This window comes from Bos mutus, chromosome 8 (assembly GCF_027580195.1).
Source record: "Bos mutus isolate GX-2022 chromosome 8, NWIPB_WYAK_1.1, whole genome shotgun sequence".
NCBI lineage: Eukaryota > Metazoa > Chordata > Mammalia > Artiodactyla > Bovidae > Bos > Bos mutus.
In genome coordinates, this window is record NC_091624.1 from 21,356,803 (window position 1) to 21,375,456 (window position 18,654).

General features: G+C 39.2%; 1 protein-coding gene across 1 annotated transcript in view; it reads left to right on the forward strand.

Annotated features, from left to right (window-relative positions):
- The window catches only part of GRIN3A (glutamate ionotropic receptor NMDA type subunit 3A), a 211,903-nt gene that overhangs the window by 85,310 nt on the left and 107,939 nt on the right, over positions 1-18,654 (forward strand). Inside the window, exon 3 of the mRNA XM_005908425.2 lies at positions 532-1,579. Coding sequence (XP_005908487.1) covers positions 532-1,579 — 1,048 coding nt within the window. The remainder of the gene's footprint in view (positions 1-531; positions 1,580-18,654) is intronic.

An 18,654-nucleotide genomic window follows, 5' to 3' on the forward strand; every position in this document is an offset into this window, starting at 1 on the left:
TCCGTCCATAGGATTTTCCAGGCAAGAGTACTGGAGTGGGATGCCATTGCCTTCTCCGGAATATAATTATAAGCAATTATTAAAGTATATGCATACTTATTAAAACTTATTCCTTGCACCAAAGATATTTATTAAGCTGATTTATTTGCAGTTGAATGTGGTGAACAGTAGAAATGAGATATATTAAAGATGCTGAGAACTTCCATAGCTTGGAAACTTGTGAGACTATATAATTAACCATTTATAACAAATTAATTAACACACCCCTTAACTAGGAATAAAGATTTGGAGTAAGACCATAAGTCAAACACCCAGTCCAGGTGTTAGAACATGAGGATGAGATTTCATTTGCTCAATGAAATAGGACTCTTCTAGAAAGATTCCAGCTTATTAATTCCTAGAGTAATTATAGACAATACCTTTTTTAAAAATAGGTCTTTTTATTAAGACAGAGAAGCAAAGATGGGCAGTACTTCCTGACTTTGCCCTCACCCCTCTTCCTTACTTTCTACCTTTACTCCTCTTTGCCAGGTTTCTAGCCAACACCACTTTCAGAGGCCTCAGTGGTTCCATCAAAGTGAAAGGTTCCACTATCATCAGCTCAGAAAACAACTTTTTCATCTGGAATCTGCAAAATGACCCCATGGGAAAGCCAATGTGGACACGCTTGGGCAGCTGGCGGAGGGGGAAGATTGTCATGGACTATGGAATATGGCCAGAGCAAGCCCAGAGGCACAAAACCCACTTTCAGCACCCGAGTAAGCTAAACTTGCGAGTGGTTACGCTGATAGAGCATCCATTTGTCTTCACAAGGGAGGTCGATGATGAAGGCTTGTGCCCTGCTGGCCAACTCTGTCTAGACCCCATGACTAATGATTCTGCCATGTTGGACAGCCTTTTTAGCAGCCTCCATAGCAGTAATGATACAGTGCCCATAAAATTGAAGAAGTGCTGCTATGGATATTGCATTGATCTACTGGAAAAACTAGCAGAAGACATGAACTTTGACTTTGATCTCTATATTGTTGGGGATGGCAAATATGGAGCCTGGAAAAATGGGCACTGGACTGGGCTGGTGGGTGATCTCCTGAGTGGGTCAGCCCACTTGGCGGTCACTTCCTTCAGCATCAATACTGCACGAAGCCAGGTGATAGATTTCACCAGCCCTTTCTTCTCCACCAGCTTGGGCATCTTAGTGAGGACACGAGACACAGCAGCTCCCATCGGAGCCTTCATGTGGCCACTCCACTGGACAATGTGGCTGGGGATTTTTGTGGCTCTGCACATCACTGCCATTTTCCTCACTCTCTATGAATGGAAAAGCCCCTTTGGCATGACTCCCAAGGGGCGGAATAGAAGTAAAGTTTTCTCCTTCTCTTCAGCCTTGAATGTCTGTTATGCTCTCTTGTTTGGTAGAACAGCAGCTATCAAACCCCCAAAATGCTGGACTGGAAGGTTTCTGATGAACCTTTGGGCCATTTTCTGTATGTTTTGCCTTTCAACATACACAGCGAATTTGGCTGCCGTCATGGTAGGTGAGAAGATCTATGAAGAGCTTTCTGGAATACATGACCCTAAGGTAATGCTTCTTTTTACTCTAAATTTCCTCATTGTCCATTTTAACTCTGTTATGCTGTAGTAGTTTATATGCTTTCATCTAACACAGAATATTCTCTGAACCATCTGTGGAAATTAGTCCAAAAAGTCTGTTGCCTAATTGCACTAAATATTTCATTGCTTTATTAAATGAAACAAAAAGAGTGAAGGATGTTTTTAGGAGATTTTGTTCCAAGGAAAGTCTAATAGAAACGTCTATTAGTGCAGTTTTTTCCTTATGTTAGTTAACCATCTGGCAGAATGGCTATCAGGGAATAGTCTTACAAAGTATTTTCATCCAAAGTAAAACTTCAAAAACTGATTAATTACTTCTCTTGGGAATTAATGGAAATAAATAATAAAGTCCAAATTTAAATAGTAAAGAATCCTTTTTCACCATGAAAAATTGTAAAATGGAAAGAACTAACATTTTATCATAAGCACCCAAAGTCAGAAAACTAGAAAACTCAATGCGTATAGCCAAGGAGTACTAAGCTAACTGAGCTGGCAAGATTAACTAGGAAGAGAGTGTCCTTTTGGGTAAGAAAGGCTGATCACCTTAGGGTTGGAGGAGGATGTCAACAGTCACATTACAATGTCCAAGAATATTCAAGAAAATTGTCTCTATTCTAGGCTACCTTTCATATTCTAGACATCTGACCCTATGAAGAAAGGAGGTGGGTAGGGTTCAGGTAAGCAGGTAAAGCGGTGGTGATACTTGAGTAAATAGCCATGTCTGTTTGGTGACAAGACCTCTTATAGTGACTACAAGTATGGCAAACTTGGCCAACCTAGTGGAGTGGAGAGGAGGGGCTTGTCAGGGCTCAAAACAATAAGAAAAGGAGTCAAGGGAATACTACAGTCCGAGTGGGGAACAGAATGCAGATCCAGAGCAGACATGTATTCCAATCTATAGAACCCATCTACGAGAGACTGGAGAAAGCTGCAATTTAGTGAACATACCCAGGATACACTGTGTTAAAGCATCTTGAGCTAAGCTGAGCATTTCAGACTATGAAACACCATCATGACTTTTCACATCAAATATCATAATATTGAACCCTTTATCATATATTTTTATCAAACATTTAAAATTAATTGCACAGAGAATGAACAAATAGGACATTTACTATTTTTGTTAAATGATAAGGTGGTCCAGAGAGCTAGTGTCAGTTTTAGAGAATTCTCATAAATAGTTTGGATTAGGATATATGGTCTGTTCTGCAAACAAATGAATGTGAGAAATTTGACCCATATACTGAAAACCTGCTTAATACATGTGAACCTCATGAAAAGGTTCAGCAAACAATGGATCATTGACTGGGCAAAGAATTACATTTGCTTCTTAATGTGCAGTCAGGACTTTAGGTTGTCATCTGGAATTTAGTGAACACAAATAAGTTCTATAGTATAAATACATGTGTTACCTTAAAGAGAGATTTGGTGGTGCTTCAGCATTCATATTATACTGGTATTAGCAGCCTCTGTTTATTCTTTGCCCCAAGAGGTCTGTGGATCTCCCAAAAGTTTGCCATCTTAATAGAGGCTTACTCAATTTTTTTTTTTTTTTGCAGTAATCTTGCAATGTGATTCTTAAATTACAAATTCAACTTGGAAACTCTTCGATCCAATCTAGTATAAGAGATAATATATGTGCTGGTTGTTGTGAAGATTCTGGACCATTATCATATGTAAAAATGTGAACATAATACTGACTAGAGTTTTATTAATCAGAAACAAAGATTATCAAAATTTTCATGGATGTTATGCATGAGAAACCTGAAGCAATTATCATTTTAAGGATTAAAAGGAAAAGCATAACAATAAACCATACACAGCAGTAAAACAAGTTTTTTTTAAAGCAAAAATGAGCAATCATTCCATTCCCAATAAAAAGGTCACATTTTTATAAACCTAACCCAGCCCTCCAGACAAAGTGAGAGGAAATCAGTTCATTTTAATCACTCAGTCATGTCCAACTGTTTGAGACTCCATAGAGTGTAGCACACCAGGCTTCCCAGTCCATCACCAACTCCCAGAGCCTGTTCAAACTCATGTCCATCAAGTCGGTGATGCCATCCAACCATCTCATCCTCCTTTTTAATATGTTGTCTAGGTTTAATATGCTGTGAGAGGAAATGGACCATGTCAACTTTGTGTTACATTTACTAAGGTCTTAATGAAGTGGACAAACCTAAATCTAAAACATTTTCAATTTTAGATAATAAATGAATTTTCACTAAGGTTCCCAAAAATGTATGTCTCTTTCCTAATGTTGTTTAAAGTCTCTCACTTCTTTTCCATATAAAAACACCTAGATAATTTGATTAAGAAATACCCAACATCTGAACTTTTGGTGAATAAAGTTGGTGACAGAATTGTTCAATTTTCATCCAAATGTGTGGTATTATGCAGACTACATAATGACCTCATCTTCCCAATGACAGGCATAATCAAAACAATTTCCATACCTTTCAGTCACTCAGCATTCATTCTTAAATATATTCCACTCACTCACATGAGCTCTTTTCTCTCCTAACAATGCTCAATTCCTTGAATGATTTTATCTTTTTTCTTTTTTACACTAAATGATGTGGAAAATGCAGAAGTAGAAAAGTAGAAAAGATTTTAAAAAAAGATAAAAACACAAGGAAAAACAACTTAGAAAGTTTTAAGTGTTGGTAGGATTGAAAATTGGTACAGCCACTATTGAAAACAGTCAGAAGGTCCTCAAAAAACTAAAAGTTGAACTACAAAAGAAAAAGGTATAAGCATGCCAAAGTGTGTTTCATGCCAAACAAATGAAACACATCAAATTTCAAGGAAATGGTAATTGCCTTCAATGGAAGGCTTAATTAATAAGATCATAGCATCTGGTCCCATCATTTCATGGCAAATAGATGGGGAAACAGTGGAAGCAGTAACAGACTTTATTTTGGAGGGCTCCAAAATTACTGCAGATGGTGATTGCAGCCATGAAATTAAAAGACACTTGCTCCTTGGAAGGAAAGTTATGACCTACCTAGACAGCATATTAAAAAGCAGAGACATTACTTTGCCTACAAAGGTCCATCTAGTCAGAGCTATGGTTTTTCCAGTAGTCATGCATGGATGTGAGAGTTGGACCATAAAGAAAGTTGAGAGCCAAAGAATTGATGCTTTTGAACTGTGGTGTTGGAGAAGACTCTTGAGACCCTTGGACTGCAAGGAGATCCAACCAGTCCATCCTAAAGGAAATCAGTCCTGAATATTCATTGGAAGGACTGATGCTGAAGCTGAAACTGCAATGCTTTGGCCACCCAATGAGAAGAATTGACTCACTTGAAAAGACCCTGATGCTGGGAAAGATTGAAGGTGGGAGGAGCAGGGGACGACAGAGGATGAGATGGTTGGATGACATCACCAACTCAATGGACATGAGTTTGAGTAAACTCCAGGAGTTGGTAATGGACAGGGAGGCCTAGTGTGCAGCAGTCCATGGGGTCACAAAGAGTTGGATACGACTGAGCGACTGAACTGATTAATTAATAAGATAAACTGTGTTCTTATTCTTGAAGAAGACTTGGAATTTGAATATCTGCATCAAAGAAGAAAGAATGGACTTTCCAAGAAAAAGAACAGAACAAACTACTTGGAGGTAGAACATACAAGGCACAGTCAGGATATCTTGAAGAATTCACTTTAGCCACAGCATGAAAGGAAGGAGAAGATCTATGTCTGAAAAGTAACTTTGGTTGAGATATCAGAGGATCTTTGACATTGGGCTAGAGATCCATTGACATTTTTGAACAGTAGAATAGCACAGAGAAGCAGAATCCATTTAGAATGGTTGTTTCAGCAGCAGCAATTAAACACAATTAGAAGAGAAAGACAGTGTTGGAGCTGGAGAAAGAGTTGGAGTTATAGATATTGTCACTGATAGAAAGAAGAGTCCAGAAACATTATGGTGACCACATCAGTTATTGTTGTTGTTTAGTTGCTAAGTCATGTCTGACTCTTTTGCGACCCCATGGATGTAGCCCACCAGGCTCCTCTGTCCATGGGATTTTCCAGGCAAGAATACTGAAGTAGGTTGCCATTTCCTTCTCCAGGGGATCTTTCTAACTCAGGGATCAAACCCATGCCTCCTGCATTGGCAGGCACAGTCTTTACAACTGAGCCACCTGGAAGCCCAACTGGATCAGTAGTTATCTGTTCAGTTATCCATTCAGGACTTGGCAATTAACTGGATGTGAGAGTCAACAGAGAGTCACACATGCATAGTTGCAGGTCTGAGTGTATAAAATGTTGGTACCATTCAGGGAAGCAGAAAAGGCAGTTTATGAACTGGAAATTATGCTGATAAGTTCAGTTTCATACTTTGCATTTTAAAATCTGTGTTGAGCATCCAGGTGAAATCCAGCAGGCCCTGGGAAATATGAAGCCAGATTTCAGGAGTGACATTGACACTGGTGGGAATCTGGGGCAGAGAGGTGACGCTGTGTATTAAAGCACTGTGGGGAGTATGAGATCCCCAAGGGAGAAGGCAGTAGGGAGAAAAATTGCTGTTCGAGGAGAAGTAGCAGGCATAAAGTCGGCATATGGTTTTGTGGAGAGATAAGGTGGAAGTTGAGGAGATAAAAGTACCTTGAAGCAAAATCATGCAGGCTCTTGAATGCCTCTCGGTAGACTGAATTTTAACTTCTTGAGATGAAGATTGATATTATCCCACCTACTAAGGTGGTTGTAGAGAGGACAAAGATCGGTGTCCAGTCCAAACCATGAAAATTAGCATGTATGTGTGTATTTTAATGTTTGATGAAACTGGGTTTATGTGGTTTGCTTTTTTCTAATATTTTTCAAACTTCCATTTTCATAGCATTTAGTTCTGAGGAGTGAAAATGTATCATGTACATGGAAGCCACAGATCTATTGTTCTCCTGAGATGTTTGTTTTTCCATTGTAATGTGAAACTCTCCTAATACTGAATGAGATGTGATGTATATGGAGTGTTGTTCACACTCTGAGGTTTCTTCCACCCCTTACTCATGGTCTGTCTCATTTCTTTTCATACATTTTCATCTCTGTCACCTACTGGGTATCAGAACAATTCTCATTGTACTATGCTGCCATTTTTATCCTGTTTTCCCACAGCTCATTTAATTCACCTCAGGCAAATTTCCTGGTGCCTCCACATTAATGCTCTTGAACACCTGCCTCCTTCCATTCTCTAACTCTTCTTTAATTATCTTGGGATAACCTCCCCATGTCTCTTCTATAATTGTATGCCTGAAAACTTTGAGAATAACAACTCTTAGACTTCCCTAGAAGCATTTTATTAAGAAATATGTTCCTAGGAAATGATGTCCTCAGCTCTTGGAGACCATCTAAGCAATCCCAGTCTAAAAAAGCAATTCCTAAGAGTTCCATCTACCATTTCCTAAAAACTACTTTTCTGTTATATAAAATATTTTAAATTATAGAAATAGCATTTTCTTACTTTTGTGTAAATAGTATCTATTTCTAGTCCCCAAAATTGGCTATGGTTTTTTTCCTAATGTATCAGTCTTGGATTCTAAACAATAAGTTATAAAATATTCCTATGGGAAATGTGTTTGGATGAAAATCTATTGACTTAAAAAGTAAGATTTACGATCTGTATTTATACTCAATCCATCAGCAAATTGAGTCCTGGCTGCATAAGCATCTGTAACCATGGTATTAGATAACTTACAATGACTGAAATAGCTCCATTTTTCTCCTTGGTCATAACTGTTTAGCATGCTGGCTATACATTTAACACAGTTAATAAACTGTTAGGCATTAAGAGTGTGAACATTTTATCACCATTTCAGAGCAGAGATTCACTGGCTTCAACCAACCACTTTGAATCAGAAGTAAAATTAAATGCAAAATGCTGTACAGGACAGACCAATTTCTGATTCACTACAAGTTACAGCAGCAAAGGCAGGTTAGAGTGCTTTTCTTTTTTTCTGACAGGGGGTCACAGGGAAGGAATAATCTTGTTGTTGGCTGCTCCTACAGATAACCCCAAGGGAGAGGGATTGGCCTGCTGTGCAAATGAAATTCAAGAGAATAGTTCTATCCTCACTTAGAGAAACTATTTTTGCCAGAATAATTTACTTTACACTAAAAGTAATATATGTAGCTTCTCATTCTCTCCCACCAACTCTTTTGGGAAGAAAGCTCCATGCTTCAAAGCAGGTGGGCTCTTGAAGCACAAGACCATGAAAGCAAGAATTTAAGAGTAATACATTTAATAGACCTTATATGGGTATTTCTCCATCATAAAACTAGCACCATCCATTATAGGCAGTGCAGAAAATAGTGTAGACAGATGGAAGCAAGTGCTTATTGCCTCATCATCAAAAGTCATTTCCTCTTAGCCTTTTGAGATGATTGACAGGTGAAAAAAAATGCAGTATTATTTTTATCCAGTGAGGTCTTCATCTTGATCTATGGTCAAAGGAGTAGACCTGGGCATTCTTAGAACATTCTAGCCATTGACATTCAGTCTGCTGAGGTATAAGAGATGAGATCATTTCATAAATCATAAGGTACACTGGAAAATAAAGCCCTGCCTCCTCTCATAGAGTTGAATTAACACAGTTGAAAGGATATGTGAGCAGTCAAAATGAACTATTTGCTGATTTTAATACACTTTCTAGTTCTTTTCCAGCTTCTCTAATAAAATGCCCCCTTTAGCCCTGTGTCTCTAATATATATTTTAAAAGTTGCCTCCTTAGAGGGATTAGGAGACTAGTGTCATTTTTTTTGTACAGGCAAATGATGGTCCTGTTTTACAAAAATAGTCCTGGTGAACATTCAAGTAAATATTAAAAATTAAAAAGTCCTGCCTGTGAAGACAAAAGCAAACTTTAATCAGAAATATTAAAGTAAAGTACACTCATATAGCCTTAGTAGGAAATGATAAGCATCTCCCAAGATAATAAAAACCACCTTCACTGATCTTCATATAACACCATGTGGCTGCCCAATAAAACATATGAATTCATATAATAAAATCTGGCCTTGAAGAAGGGGGGAGTGCCAGAACTCTAGGGAAAAAAAGATGTTGAAAATGGAGTTTGAGGTTAGAGGAAAGAAAACTGAACTACACCACCATTTATTTGTTTTTCCTTTAATTCATCCAATAACAGCAACTTTTGTTCTAGGCACCATGCTAGGTGGCTAGGAATTTAGTAGTCAGCAAAACAGACACTGTCCTTGCAACACAGGGAAGAAAGATATTAATCAAAGTGAAGTCGCTCAGTCGTGTCTGACTCTTTGTGACCCCGTGGACTGTAGCCCACCAGGCTGCTCCGTCCATGGGATTCTCCAGGCAAGAACACTGGAGTGGGTTGCCATTTCCTTCTCCAGGGGATCTTCCGGACCCAGGGATCGAAGTCAGGTCTCTCGCGTTGCCGGCAGATGCTTTAACCTCTGAGCCACCAGGGAAGCCCGGTATTAATCAAGGGAACACATAAATCAGGTAATGATTTAAACTGTGATTAGCTGCTGTGAAAGCAAATACAACAGATTCTGAGAACCTGGCGGGAGATCAGATCTGAATGGAGAATCCGAGAAACCCCTCCCTTACCTCACCCTGAGGAGGGAAATTCTGGCTGAGATCTGAAGGATGAGACCTGAAGGAGGCAAATGAGCAAAAGAGGAGTTGCGTGAGGTGACAGCATCTCGGGGTGACATGGAGAATGAGCAGAAGCCCGAGACTGGAGGGAGAGGGTGCAGTCCTGATGCTCGCTCATGAGCTACAAGATCGGAAAGCCAGGAAAAGGGGAAGAAAAAGAGGACAAGACATAAACTAGAGAGGTTTTGTTACCAGACATTCTAGAGAGAAAATTTCTTAAAAGAAGAAAAATCTAAGTAATGCTGTAGTTCCGGCGGAGTGGCTTTTCCCTTGGGCTCCATGTACTTCTAGATAGAAAACATAAGAGGAGAAACATCCCAGTCACTTTGGCAACAAAAATTCATGATAGATCAGGGAAGTGTCCTCCATAAGAAGTGCATTAAAAGAAAACAATTTCTAATGTACTAAATGTAAAAGACGATTTGGATGAAAAATTGAATGTGCTAATGTTGCACATCTTATGAATATACTCAACCCAATGAATCATAAATGAGTGGATTGTATGGCATGTGAATTATATCTTAATAAAGCTACTTTAGTAAATCCCAAGCAAGCAAACTGCCATATTACCAAACTGGAAGGCTAATTATTTAAAGATGTCAGAATTGTCCTTGATTAATTTACACATGTAAAGCAATTCCTGTGAAACTCCCAAAGGATTTTTTTTATTGGTTTGTTTGACTGTTGCTGAATCTTCTAAAAAAATTATTTATATATATTATTTAAAAAATATTCAAGTGACTTGTTCTAAATATTGAAATACTTAATATTAGTAATAATAACAGAACAAGCTAATACTTATTAACTATTCCCATATGCCAAGCACTGCTGTAAATGGCAGTAATAAGGTAACTGCCCCCCACTGAGTAGTCATAGAAATTAAAATAATCCAAGTAAAGCAACTAGCATAGTGTATGACAACAAGGGGTCACACACAAAAAATAGAATTTATTAGATTGTCAGATTTTAATATCATCATTAATTATATCTTGAACAATTAGTGTCCTCTCTCACACACTCACTGTCACTGTGAATTGGATAAATGGCAAGATTCTCTTTTTGAGCTCAGTTCTAGAGAGCTTGGAGGCAAAATTCTTGTGCACTAAGCAGATTTATTGTCTTGTGGTATGCATTTTAAGCATCATTACTGGCTTGATGTAATTTTTCTACTTCAAACTATTTTAATTTATGTTGTCTTATATTTTATGTGACCTTTAAGCTGCCTCAAGTCTTTTCAGGAAGAGAGCAAGGTATACATGAAATAATGCTAAAATCAAATTATAGATAAAGGATATTAACAGCAATTCAGAAAAGAAATAAAATTGACCATAATTTTTTAAATATTAACTCTTACTTGTAATCAAAGAAAGTCTAATTGAAACAGTAATGAAATGACATACTTACCTAACAAAATAGGAGTGTTTTATTGATAGTTCTCAATCTTGATGGAAGCACATTAAGACTAACACCAGCATACACTGCTATTGTAAGTTGTTACAATATGTTCATAAATCAAATTGGCCATTTATATCAAGAGCTTTAAAAGGGTTCATGCCCTTTCATCCTTGACTTCACTCCTAGGAATCTGTCCAAAGAAAATAACTTCATATATAAACATCAATTTATTGCAAAGATCCACTGCAGCCTTTCTCAAAACATCAAAAACCTGGAAATCATATAAATGTCCAGCAACAGCACAATTAATGCATTACAATGTTACTATGTACTATAAAAATGCATCCAGTAGAGATAATTTTAAAGAGCTTTTAAAGTGTCAAAAAAAATCAAAACATAATGTTAAGTAAGAAGTTGGGAAACATAGCAATATAGTTCCAATTTTATAATACGCATTTGCATAGGCTATAAAGAGGAGTAACTAGAAGAAAATATAGCACAGTGTTAACAGCACTGGTATCTGAGCAGTGTAATTACAGAAAATATTTGTTTTATTTCTACTTCATATTTCCTACAGTTCAGTTCAATTCAGTCTCTCAGTAGTGTCCGACTCTTTGTGACCCCATGGACTGCCACACACCAGGCTTCCCTGTCTATCCCCAACTCCCGGAGCTTACTCAAACTCATGTCCATTGAGTCAGTGATGCCATCCAACCATCTCAACCTCTGTCGTCCCCTTTTCCTCCCGCCTTCAATCTTTCCTAGCATCAGGGTCTTTTCCAATCAGCCAGTTCTTCGCATCAGGTGGCCAAAGTATTGGAGTTTCAGCTTCAGCATCAGTCCTTCTAATGAATATTCATGACTGATTTCCTTTAGGATTGACTGGTTGTATCTCCTTGCAGTCCAAGGGACTCTCAAGAGTTTTCTCCAACACCACAGTTCAAAAGCATCAATTCTTCGGCGCTCAGCTTCCTTTATGTTCCAAATCTCACATCCATACATGACTACTGGAAAAACCACAGCTTTTACTAGATGAACCTTTGTCAGCAAAGTAATGTCTCTGCTTTTTAAAATGCTATCCAGGCTGGTCATAGCTTTTCTTCATATTTTCTACAATGCTCATATATTATTTATGTTATTATAAAGCACATAATAAGCCAAGTAAAAATGAGAATAATTCAGACACAAGACAATAGTCACGATAGCACTATTTGCTACACATGCACCCCTTCTGTCTGGAGCCTTTCAAGTCCAAATAGAGTGAGTTCCTCAATGAGTAGCACTTCCATAGAAAAATCTTTACATCTTTAAGATGCTATGCTTTCCAAAGAGACTTTTAGAAGCATATTTTCATTCCCATCCTGTTTATTCCCTTCATAGAACTTAATGAAATCTGAAATTGTCATGTTATCTATTTCAGCTAATTGTCCCACTGTGTCTTCCTCATCACTGAATCTTCAGAGTGTTGGAGGAACAATAAATAGTTTACAAATGTTATTCAATTAATGAGTGAATGAAAAATGGCAGCATCATTGGAATAGGGCTATAGCATTATGCAAGGATTACTTTGAAATTGATCAGTCAATCAAATGCTTTAGATAAGACCATACAAACATTCTCATACTATATTCTGTAAAATGAATGGAAGGAAAACCTCCCAGTAAGGGACAATGTACTGTGAAACAAAGAGCAAAGTCCTCGTGTTGGACAGATCTAAAGTTTAATGTATGTTTATGTGGAGTTTGACAGGCTGCTTGCCATGACCTCTGTGTCCTCATTTGAAAGGATTACAAGATATAATGGATATAAAATATCTATCCAAAGTTCTGATTCCATCCACCACTAGATTATAAACTCCAAGAGAGGAGAGTTTATAAATTAGATCTATCTTATGCATCTGTATTCCTAGAGTCTAAGCATATGTCAACCATTCATTCAGATAAGTATTGAGTAAATAATGCACTTGGCCATGAGGCCAAGCAGAAGTGATCAGTATGTGTCCAGTAGGAAAGAGGCAGAGGGCAGGAGCACCTGTCACTTGCAACTGAAGAGTATATCCAAGTGAATTTCAGATTATATCCAAGAGTGACCCATAGCATTTCAACCATGAGATTGATATAAGCAGATTATCAAAGCAAAGAAAATCTAAGACCATGATGCCCATAGAGGAGGCAAGGGTAAGTTATATATGATCCTGGAATGAGAACGTGAGATTGATAATGCTACCACTGCGTAGGTGGTTTTAGGTCCTCAGCATCAGATGATGGAGTGAGGTCAGAAACATTTAGAGGTCTAGTAAGGAGAGTTGGGCATCTGGTCCCATCACTTCATGGAAAATAGATGGGGAAACAATGGAAACAGTGACAGACTTTTTTGTTTTTGTTTTTGGCTCCAAAATCACTGCAGATGGTCACTGCTGCTGCTGCTAAGTCGCTTCAGTCATGTCCGACTCTGTGTGACCCCATAGATGGCAGCCCACCAAGCTCTGCCATCCTTGGGATTCTCCAGGCAAAAACACTGGAGTGGGTTGCCATTTCCTTCTCCAATGCATGAAAGTGAAAAGTGAAACTGAACTCGGTCAGTTGTGTCCAACTCTTAGCGACCCCATGGACAGCAGCCCACCAGGCTCCTCCATCCATGGGATTTTTCAGGCAAGAGTACCAGAGTGGATGCCATTGCCTTCTCCGGCAGATGGTGACTGCAGCCATGAAATTAAAAGATGCTTGCTCCTTGGAAAAAAAGTTATGACCAACCTAGACAGCATATTAAAAAGCAGAGACATTACTTTGCCAACAAAGGTCCATCTAGTCAAAGCCATGGTTTTTCCAGTAGTCATGTATGGATGTGAGAGTTGGACCATAAAGAAAGCTGAGCACTGAAGAATTGATGCTTTTGGACTGTGCTGTTGGAGAAAACTCTTGAGAGTCCCTTGGACAGTAAGGAGATCTAACCAGTCCATCCTAAAGGAAATCAGTCCTGATTATTCATTGGAAGGATGGATGCTGAAGCTAAAACTCCAATACTTTGGCCACCCAATGAGAAGAACTGACTCGATGGAAAAGAACCTGATGCTGAAAAAGATTGAAGGTGGGAGGAGAAGGGGACGACAGAGGATGAGATGGTTGGATGGCATCACCAAATCTATGGACTTGAGTTTGAGTAAGCTCCAGGAGTTGGTGATGGACAGGGAGGCCTGGCATACTGCAGTCCATGAGGTCACAAAGAGTTGGACATGGCTGAGCGGTTGAACTGAACTGAAGGAGAGTTGGACCATGAAGAAGGCTGAGTGCTAAAGAATTGATGCTTTTCAATTGTGGTGTTGGAGAAGACTCTTGAGAGTCCCTTGGACTGCAAGAAGATCAAACCAGTCTATCCTAAGGGAAATCAACTCTGAATATCCATTGGAAGGATTGATGCTGGAGCTGAAGCTCCAATACTGTGGACACCTGATGTGAAGAGCCAACTCACTGGAAAAGACCCTGATGCTGGGAAAGATTGAAAGCAAAAGGAGAAGAGGGTGGCAGAGGATAAAATAGTTAGATAGCATCACCAACTCAATAGATATGAATCTGAACAAACTTTGGGAGATAGTGAAGGACAGAGAAGCCTGGCGTGCAGCAGTCCATGGGGTCACAGAGTCAGACGTGACTTGGTGACTGAACAAGGATCAGGTACACATTACATGACACTTAGTAGGAGTTTTTAAAAAATGGATATTTCCCTTCCTTTCCTGAATGTACTTTAATTCAAGCAACTTAAAAAAAAGAGAGAGAGACTTTCTGTTTCGGGCTGATAAATGGAAAACTGAACAAATGAGCATGCAATCTGTTCATTTTGTCACCTACTTCCAAAATAATTTTGAGGAGACATCTTTACAGAATTTTTTAAATAACTGAAGCTTTATTACTTTCAAATAGATATAGTAATTCATACTAACTGCAGCAAAATGTTTTCAATTAGACGTCCTGCTGGGTTTCCTTTAATGACTATCTAAGATCACTTCTCTCATTTGAATACAAACAGAAAATGTGCCAAATTTTTGCAAACACTTCCCTTAAATTAGGGGGAAATTGGCCTATAGTTTTGTTTACATTATTAATTTCCTTACAAAGCACAGTCTTTATACATAGATACTTTCCTATCAATGAATATGTCATAGGACATCTGTAAATATTCGCATATATGTTGTTGTTGTTTTAGTTGCTAAGTCATGTCTGACTCTTTTGTGACCCCATGGACTGTAGCCCACCAGGCTCCTCTGCCCATGGGATTTTCCCAGAAAGAATGCTGGAATGGGTTGCCATTTCCTTCTCCAGGAATTTTCCCTACCCAGAGATTGAACATTCACATATGTAGTTATAAACAATCCGTATACATTTCTATGGACTGTATGTCCACACACATACACTTATATTATGTAAAAATTCAGTTCAGTTCAGTTCAGTCCCTCAGTCGTGTCCGACTCTGCGACCCCATGAATTGCAGCACGCCAGGCCTCCCTGCCCATCACCAACTCTCAGATTTCACTCAAACGCATGTCCATCGAGTCGGTGATGCCATCCAGCCATCTCATCCTCTGTCGTACCCTTTCCTCCTGCCCCCAATCCCTCCCAGCATCAGAGTCTTTTCCAATGAGTCAACTCTTCGCATGAGGTGGCCAAAGTACTGGAGTTTCAGCTTTAGCATCATTCCTTCCAAAGAAATCCCAGGGCTGATCTCCTTCAGAATGGACTGGTTGGATCTCCTTGCAGTCCAAGGGACTCTTAAGAGTCTTCTCCAACACCACAGTTCAAAAGCATCAATTCTTCGGTGCTCAACTTTCTTCACAGTCCAACTCTCACATCCATATATGACCACTGGAAAAACCATAGCCTTGACTAGACGGACCTTTGTTGGCAAAGTAATGTCTCTGCTTTTCAATATGCTATCTAGGTTGGTCATAACTTTCCTTCCAAGGAGTAAGCGTCTTTTAATTTCATGGCTGCAATCACCATCTGCAGTGATTTTGGAGCCCAGAAAAATAAAGTCTGACACTGTTTCCACTGTTTCCCCATCCATTTCCCATGAAGTGATGGGATCAGATGCCATGATCTTAGTTTTCTGAATGTTGAGCTTTAAGCCAACTTTTTCACTCTCCTCTTTCACTTTCATCAAGAGGTTTTTTAGTTCCTCTTCACTTTCTGCCATAAGGGTGGTGTTATCTGCATATCTGAGGTTATTGATATTTCTCCTGGCAATTTTGATTCCAGCTTGTGCTTCTTGCAGCCCAGTGTTTCTCATGATGTACTCTGCATATAAGTTAAATAAGCAGGGTGACAGTGTACAGCCTTGACGTACTCCTTTTCCTATTTGGAACAAGTCTGTTGTTCCATGTCCAGTTCTAACTGTTGCTTCCTTACCTGCATATAGGTTTCTCAAGAGGCAGGTCAGGTGGTCTGGTATTCCCATCTCTTTCAGAATTTTCCGTAGTTTATTGTGAATGTAAAAATTAAAACAGGTTAAATGGACACACACATTATAATTAGGAAGAACTATTACTCCAGGTCACTCCTGGACATAATATGGAAATGACCTGGCTACAATTTTCAACTGCAGGTAAGAGATGCTCCCACCCTCTGTCTGTCCTACTGGACTCAACTTGGCCACACCACACTGCTTGGTCTTATAAATCATTCAAAGTATTCAGATTGTTCCATACTCAATGTTATGGGATGGATAGATAGATGGAGAGCCCTGGTAGGCGGTGAGGTACTGTGATACAAAAGGCAAAGTCCTGATACTAGATATATAGATGTTTGAAACTGAGTTTGATGGTTTGCCCTGGGAAACGTCTCATTTTCATGCTCAGTAAATATCTATATGTGTCTGATGACTTTGTAGGCAATCCCCCAAAAGTTTTATGTCTGAAATATATTTGTTAGCTCCATTAACAGTGTGATTTAAGGTGCGTGTTGTATTTTTATAATTTAGTCTCAACTTGACATTTTGGCCCTTAGTCAGATCAGAAGCTATGTGATCTAACCATGAGTGTATCCAGTGGCAAGTCTGGAGGCTTAACTGTGAGTCCTCTTCCATTATGAACTCAGTCTGGGAAATTCACCCAGTTGGTGCTCAGTTTTCCCAATTGTAACTGCATACAAGCTTGCTCCAGCCAATTCACCTGCACTGTGCATGCATGCATGCTAAGTCGCTTCAGTTATGTCCAACTCTGCAACCCTATGGACCATAGCCCGCCAGGCTCTTCTGTCCATGGGATTCTCCAGGCAAGAATACTGGAGTAGGTTGGTGTGCCCTCCTCCAGGGGATCTTACTAACCCAGGCATCCAAACCACATCTCTTACATCTCCTGCATTGGCAGGCAGGTTCTTTACCATTAGCACCACCTGGGAAACCCCCAAGCTGCACTATATATACATATATATTCAATTGAATTACAAATATATAGAGAGATGACATTGTGCATAGCTGAAGTTTAGAAAAAATGCTTTGTCAGAATTCATTAATAGTTTTCAAACCTGAAAGTGCCCTTCTATAGTATTTTATCAGAAAACTGTTGCCTAAAAAATGCCAAATAACAATACATTTTTAACAACCGCAACCAAAACACCCTGTCAACCTTTATTGGTTATATTTTATCTAGGCTTTTTCTCGTGCATGATCTGAAGACATAGAATTAATGGAAGTGAATCTTACTGCAAATAAGTATGTAAACAAAGGTAGATATATAAGTATGTGCATTTCCTGTGGCTTACATGTTCAGTGTGATGGTCAATCAGCATCCTGAGGGTCATACATGAACTACTTAGCTTTGTAACAAGACCATATATGTAACTTCAGGAATAGGTACTGAAACTATCATCAATAAATAATTAATAATGTTTATTAGACACCTGTTTAGTTCCGGGGACTATGCTAATTGTGTCACATGGATTTTTCTCATTTAAACTTTACTGCATGCATACAGATGAGGAAACAAGGCTGAAAGAAATTAGGTAAGTTATTCAGGGCTGAAAGTGAACATGTTAGCCACTCAATCATGTCCAATTCTTTGCAACCCCATGGACTGCAGTAGCCTGCCAGACTCCTTGTCCCTGGACTTCTCCATGGACAAGAATACTGGAGTGGATCTCCATTCCCTTCTCCAGGGTATCATCCTGACCCAGGGGTCAAATCAAGGTCTCCTGCATTGCAGGCAGATTCTTTACTGTATGAGCCACCAGGGAAGCCCCAAGTGGCTATATTCAAAGCTCCATAGCTTATAAATAGTAGAGGCAGGATTCATTTCCAACAAATCTGACTGTGAATCATTCCCATTCAGCATCATTTATACATGTAGTAAGAATGTCCTCCCCAACCTGATTTATTCCATACAGCCTTATCCCCACCCCTGGACTTAGTCTGGGAAAGCTGCTCACATGCAAAGATGATTCAAGGGCACAGACAGCTCTGAGACTGTGACATTTGAATCTGTCCCCACACAGCATAGTATATGTTTCAGTATGTAATAATTAAGTAAGAGAGACACAGATTCAAGAAGGATTAATTCCATCCCACCCTTACCATCAGCATCATCACTACCCTACCCAGGGAAGTGTTGCAGCAAGACTGTACCCTCCTGGGTACCTCGTATACTAAGGAGGAGCTATGTACATGCAGAGTGTCTTCCATCCACCACCACAGTGGCATACGTCACTGTCTCAGATGCTGCCCTGCTCCCCTGCTTCTGCTCCCTGTGAAATACTTGCTTAACTTCTGCTCTTAGCCTGTGGTCAGAAAGCTCCAAATGAATCTGTAGTGTCTGCGTATGAATTCTGGTGCTAATTAATCTTCCCCCATTGCCGGGATCCAGCCCTGTGGATCCAGGGAATTCGAGGCAGGGACGGCATCAGCGAACTGGATACAATAGCTTTAATTAAATATTAATTAGAGATATAAAGAGTAATAGAATAAGGATAGCTCAGCAGGAAAATTCAGTGGAGAAAAGAGGCTGAATAACTTGGTTTACGTGGAAAGCT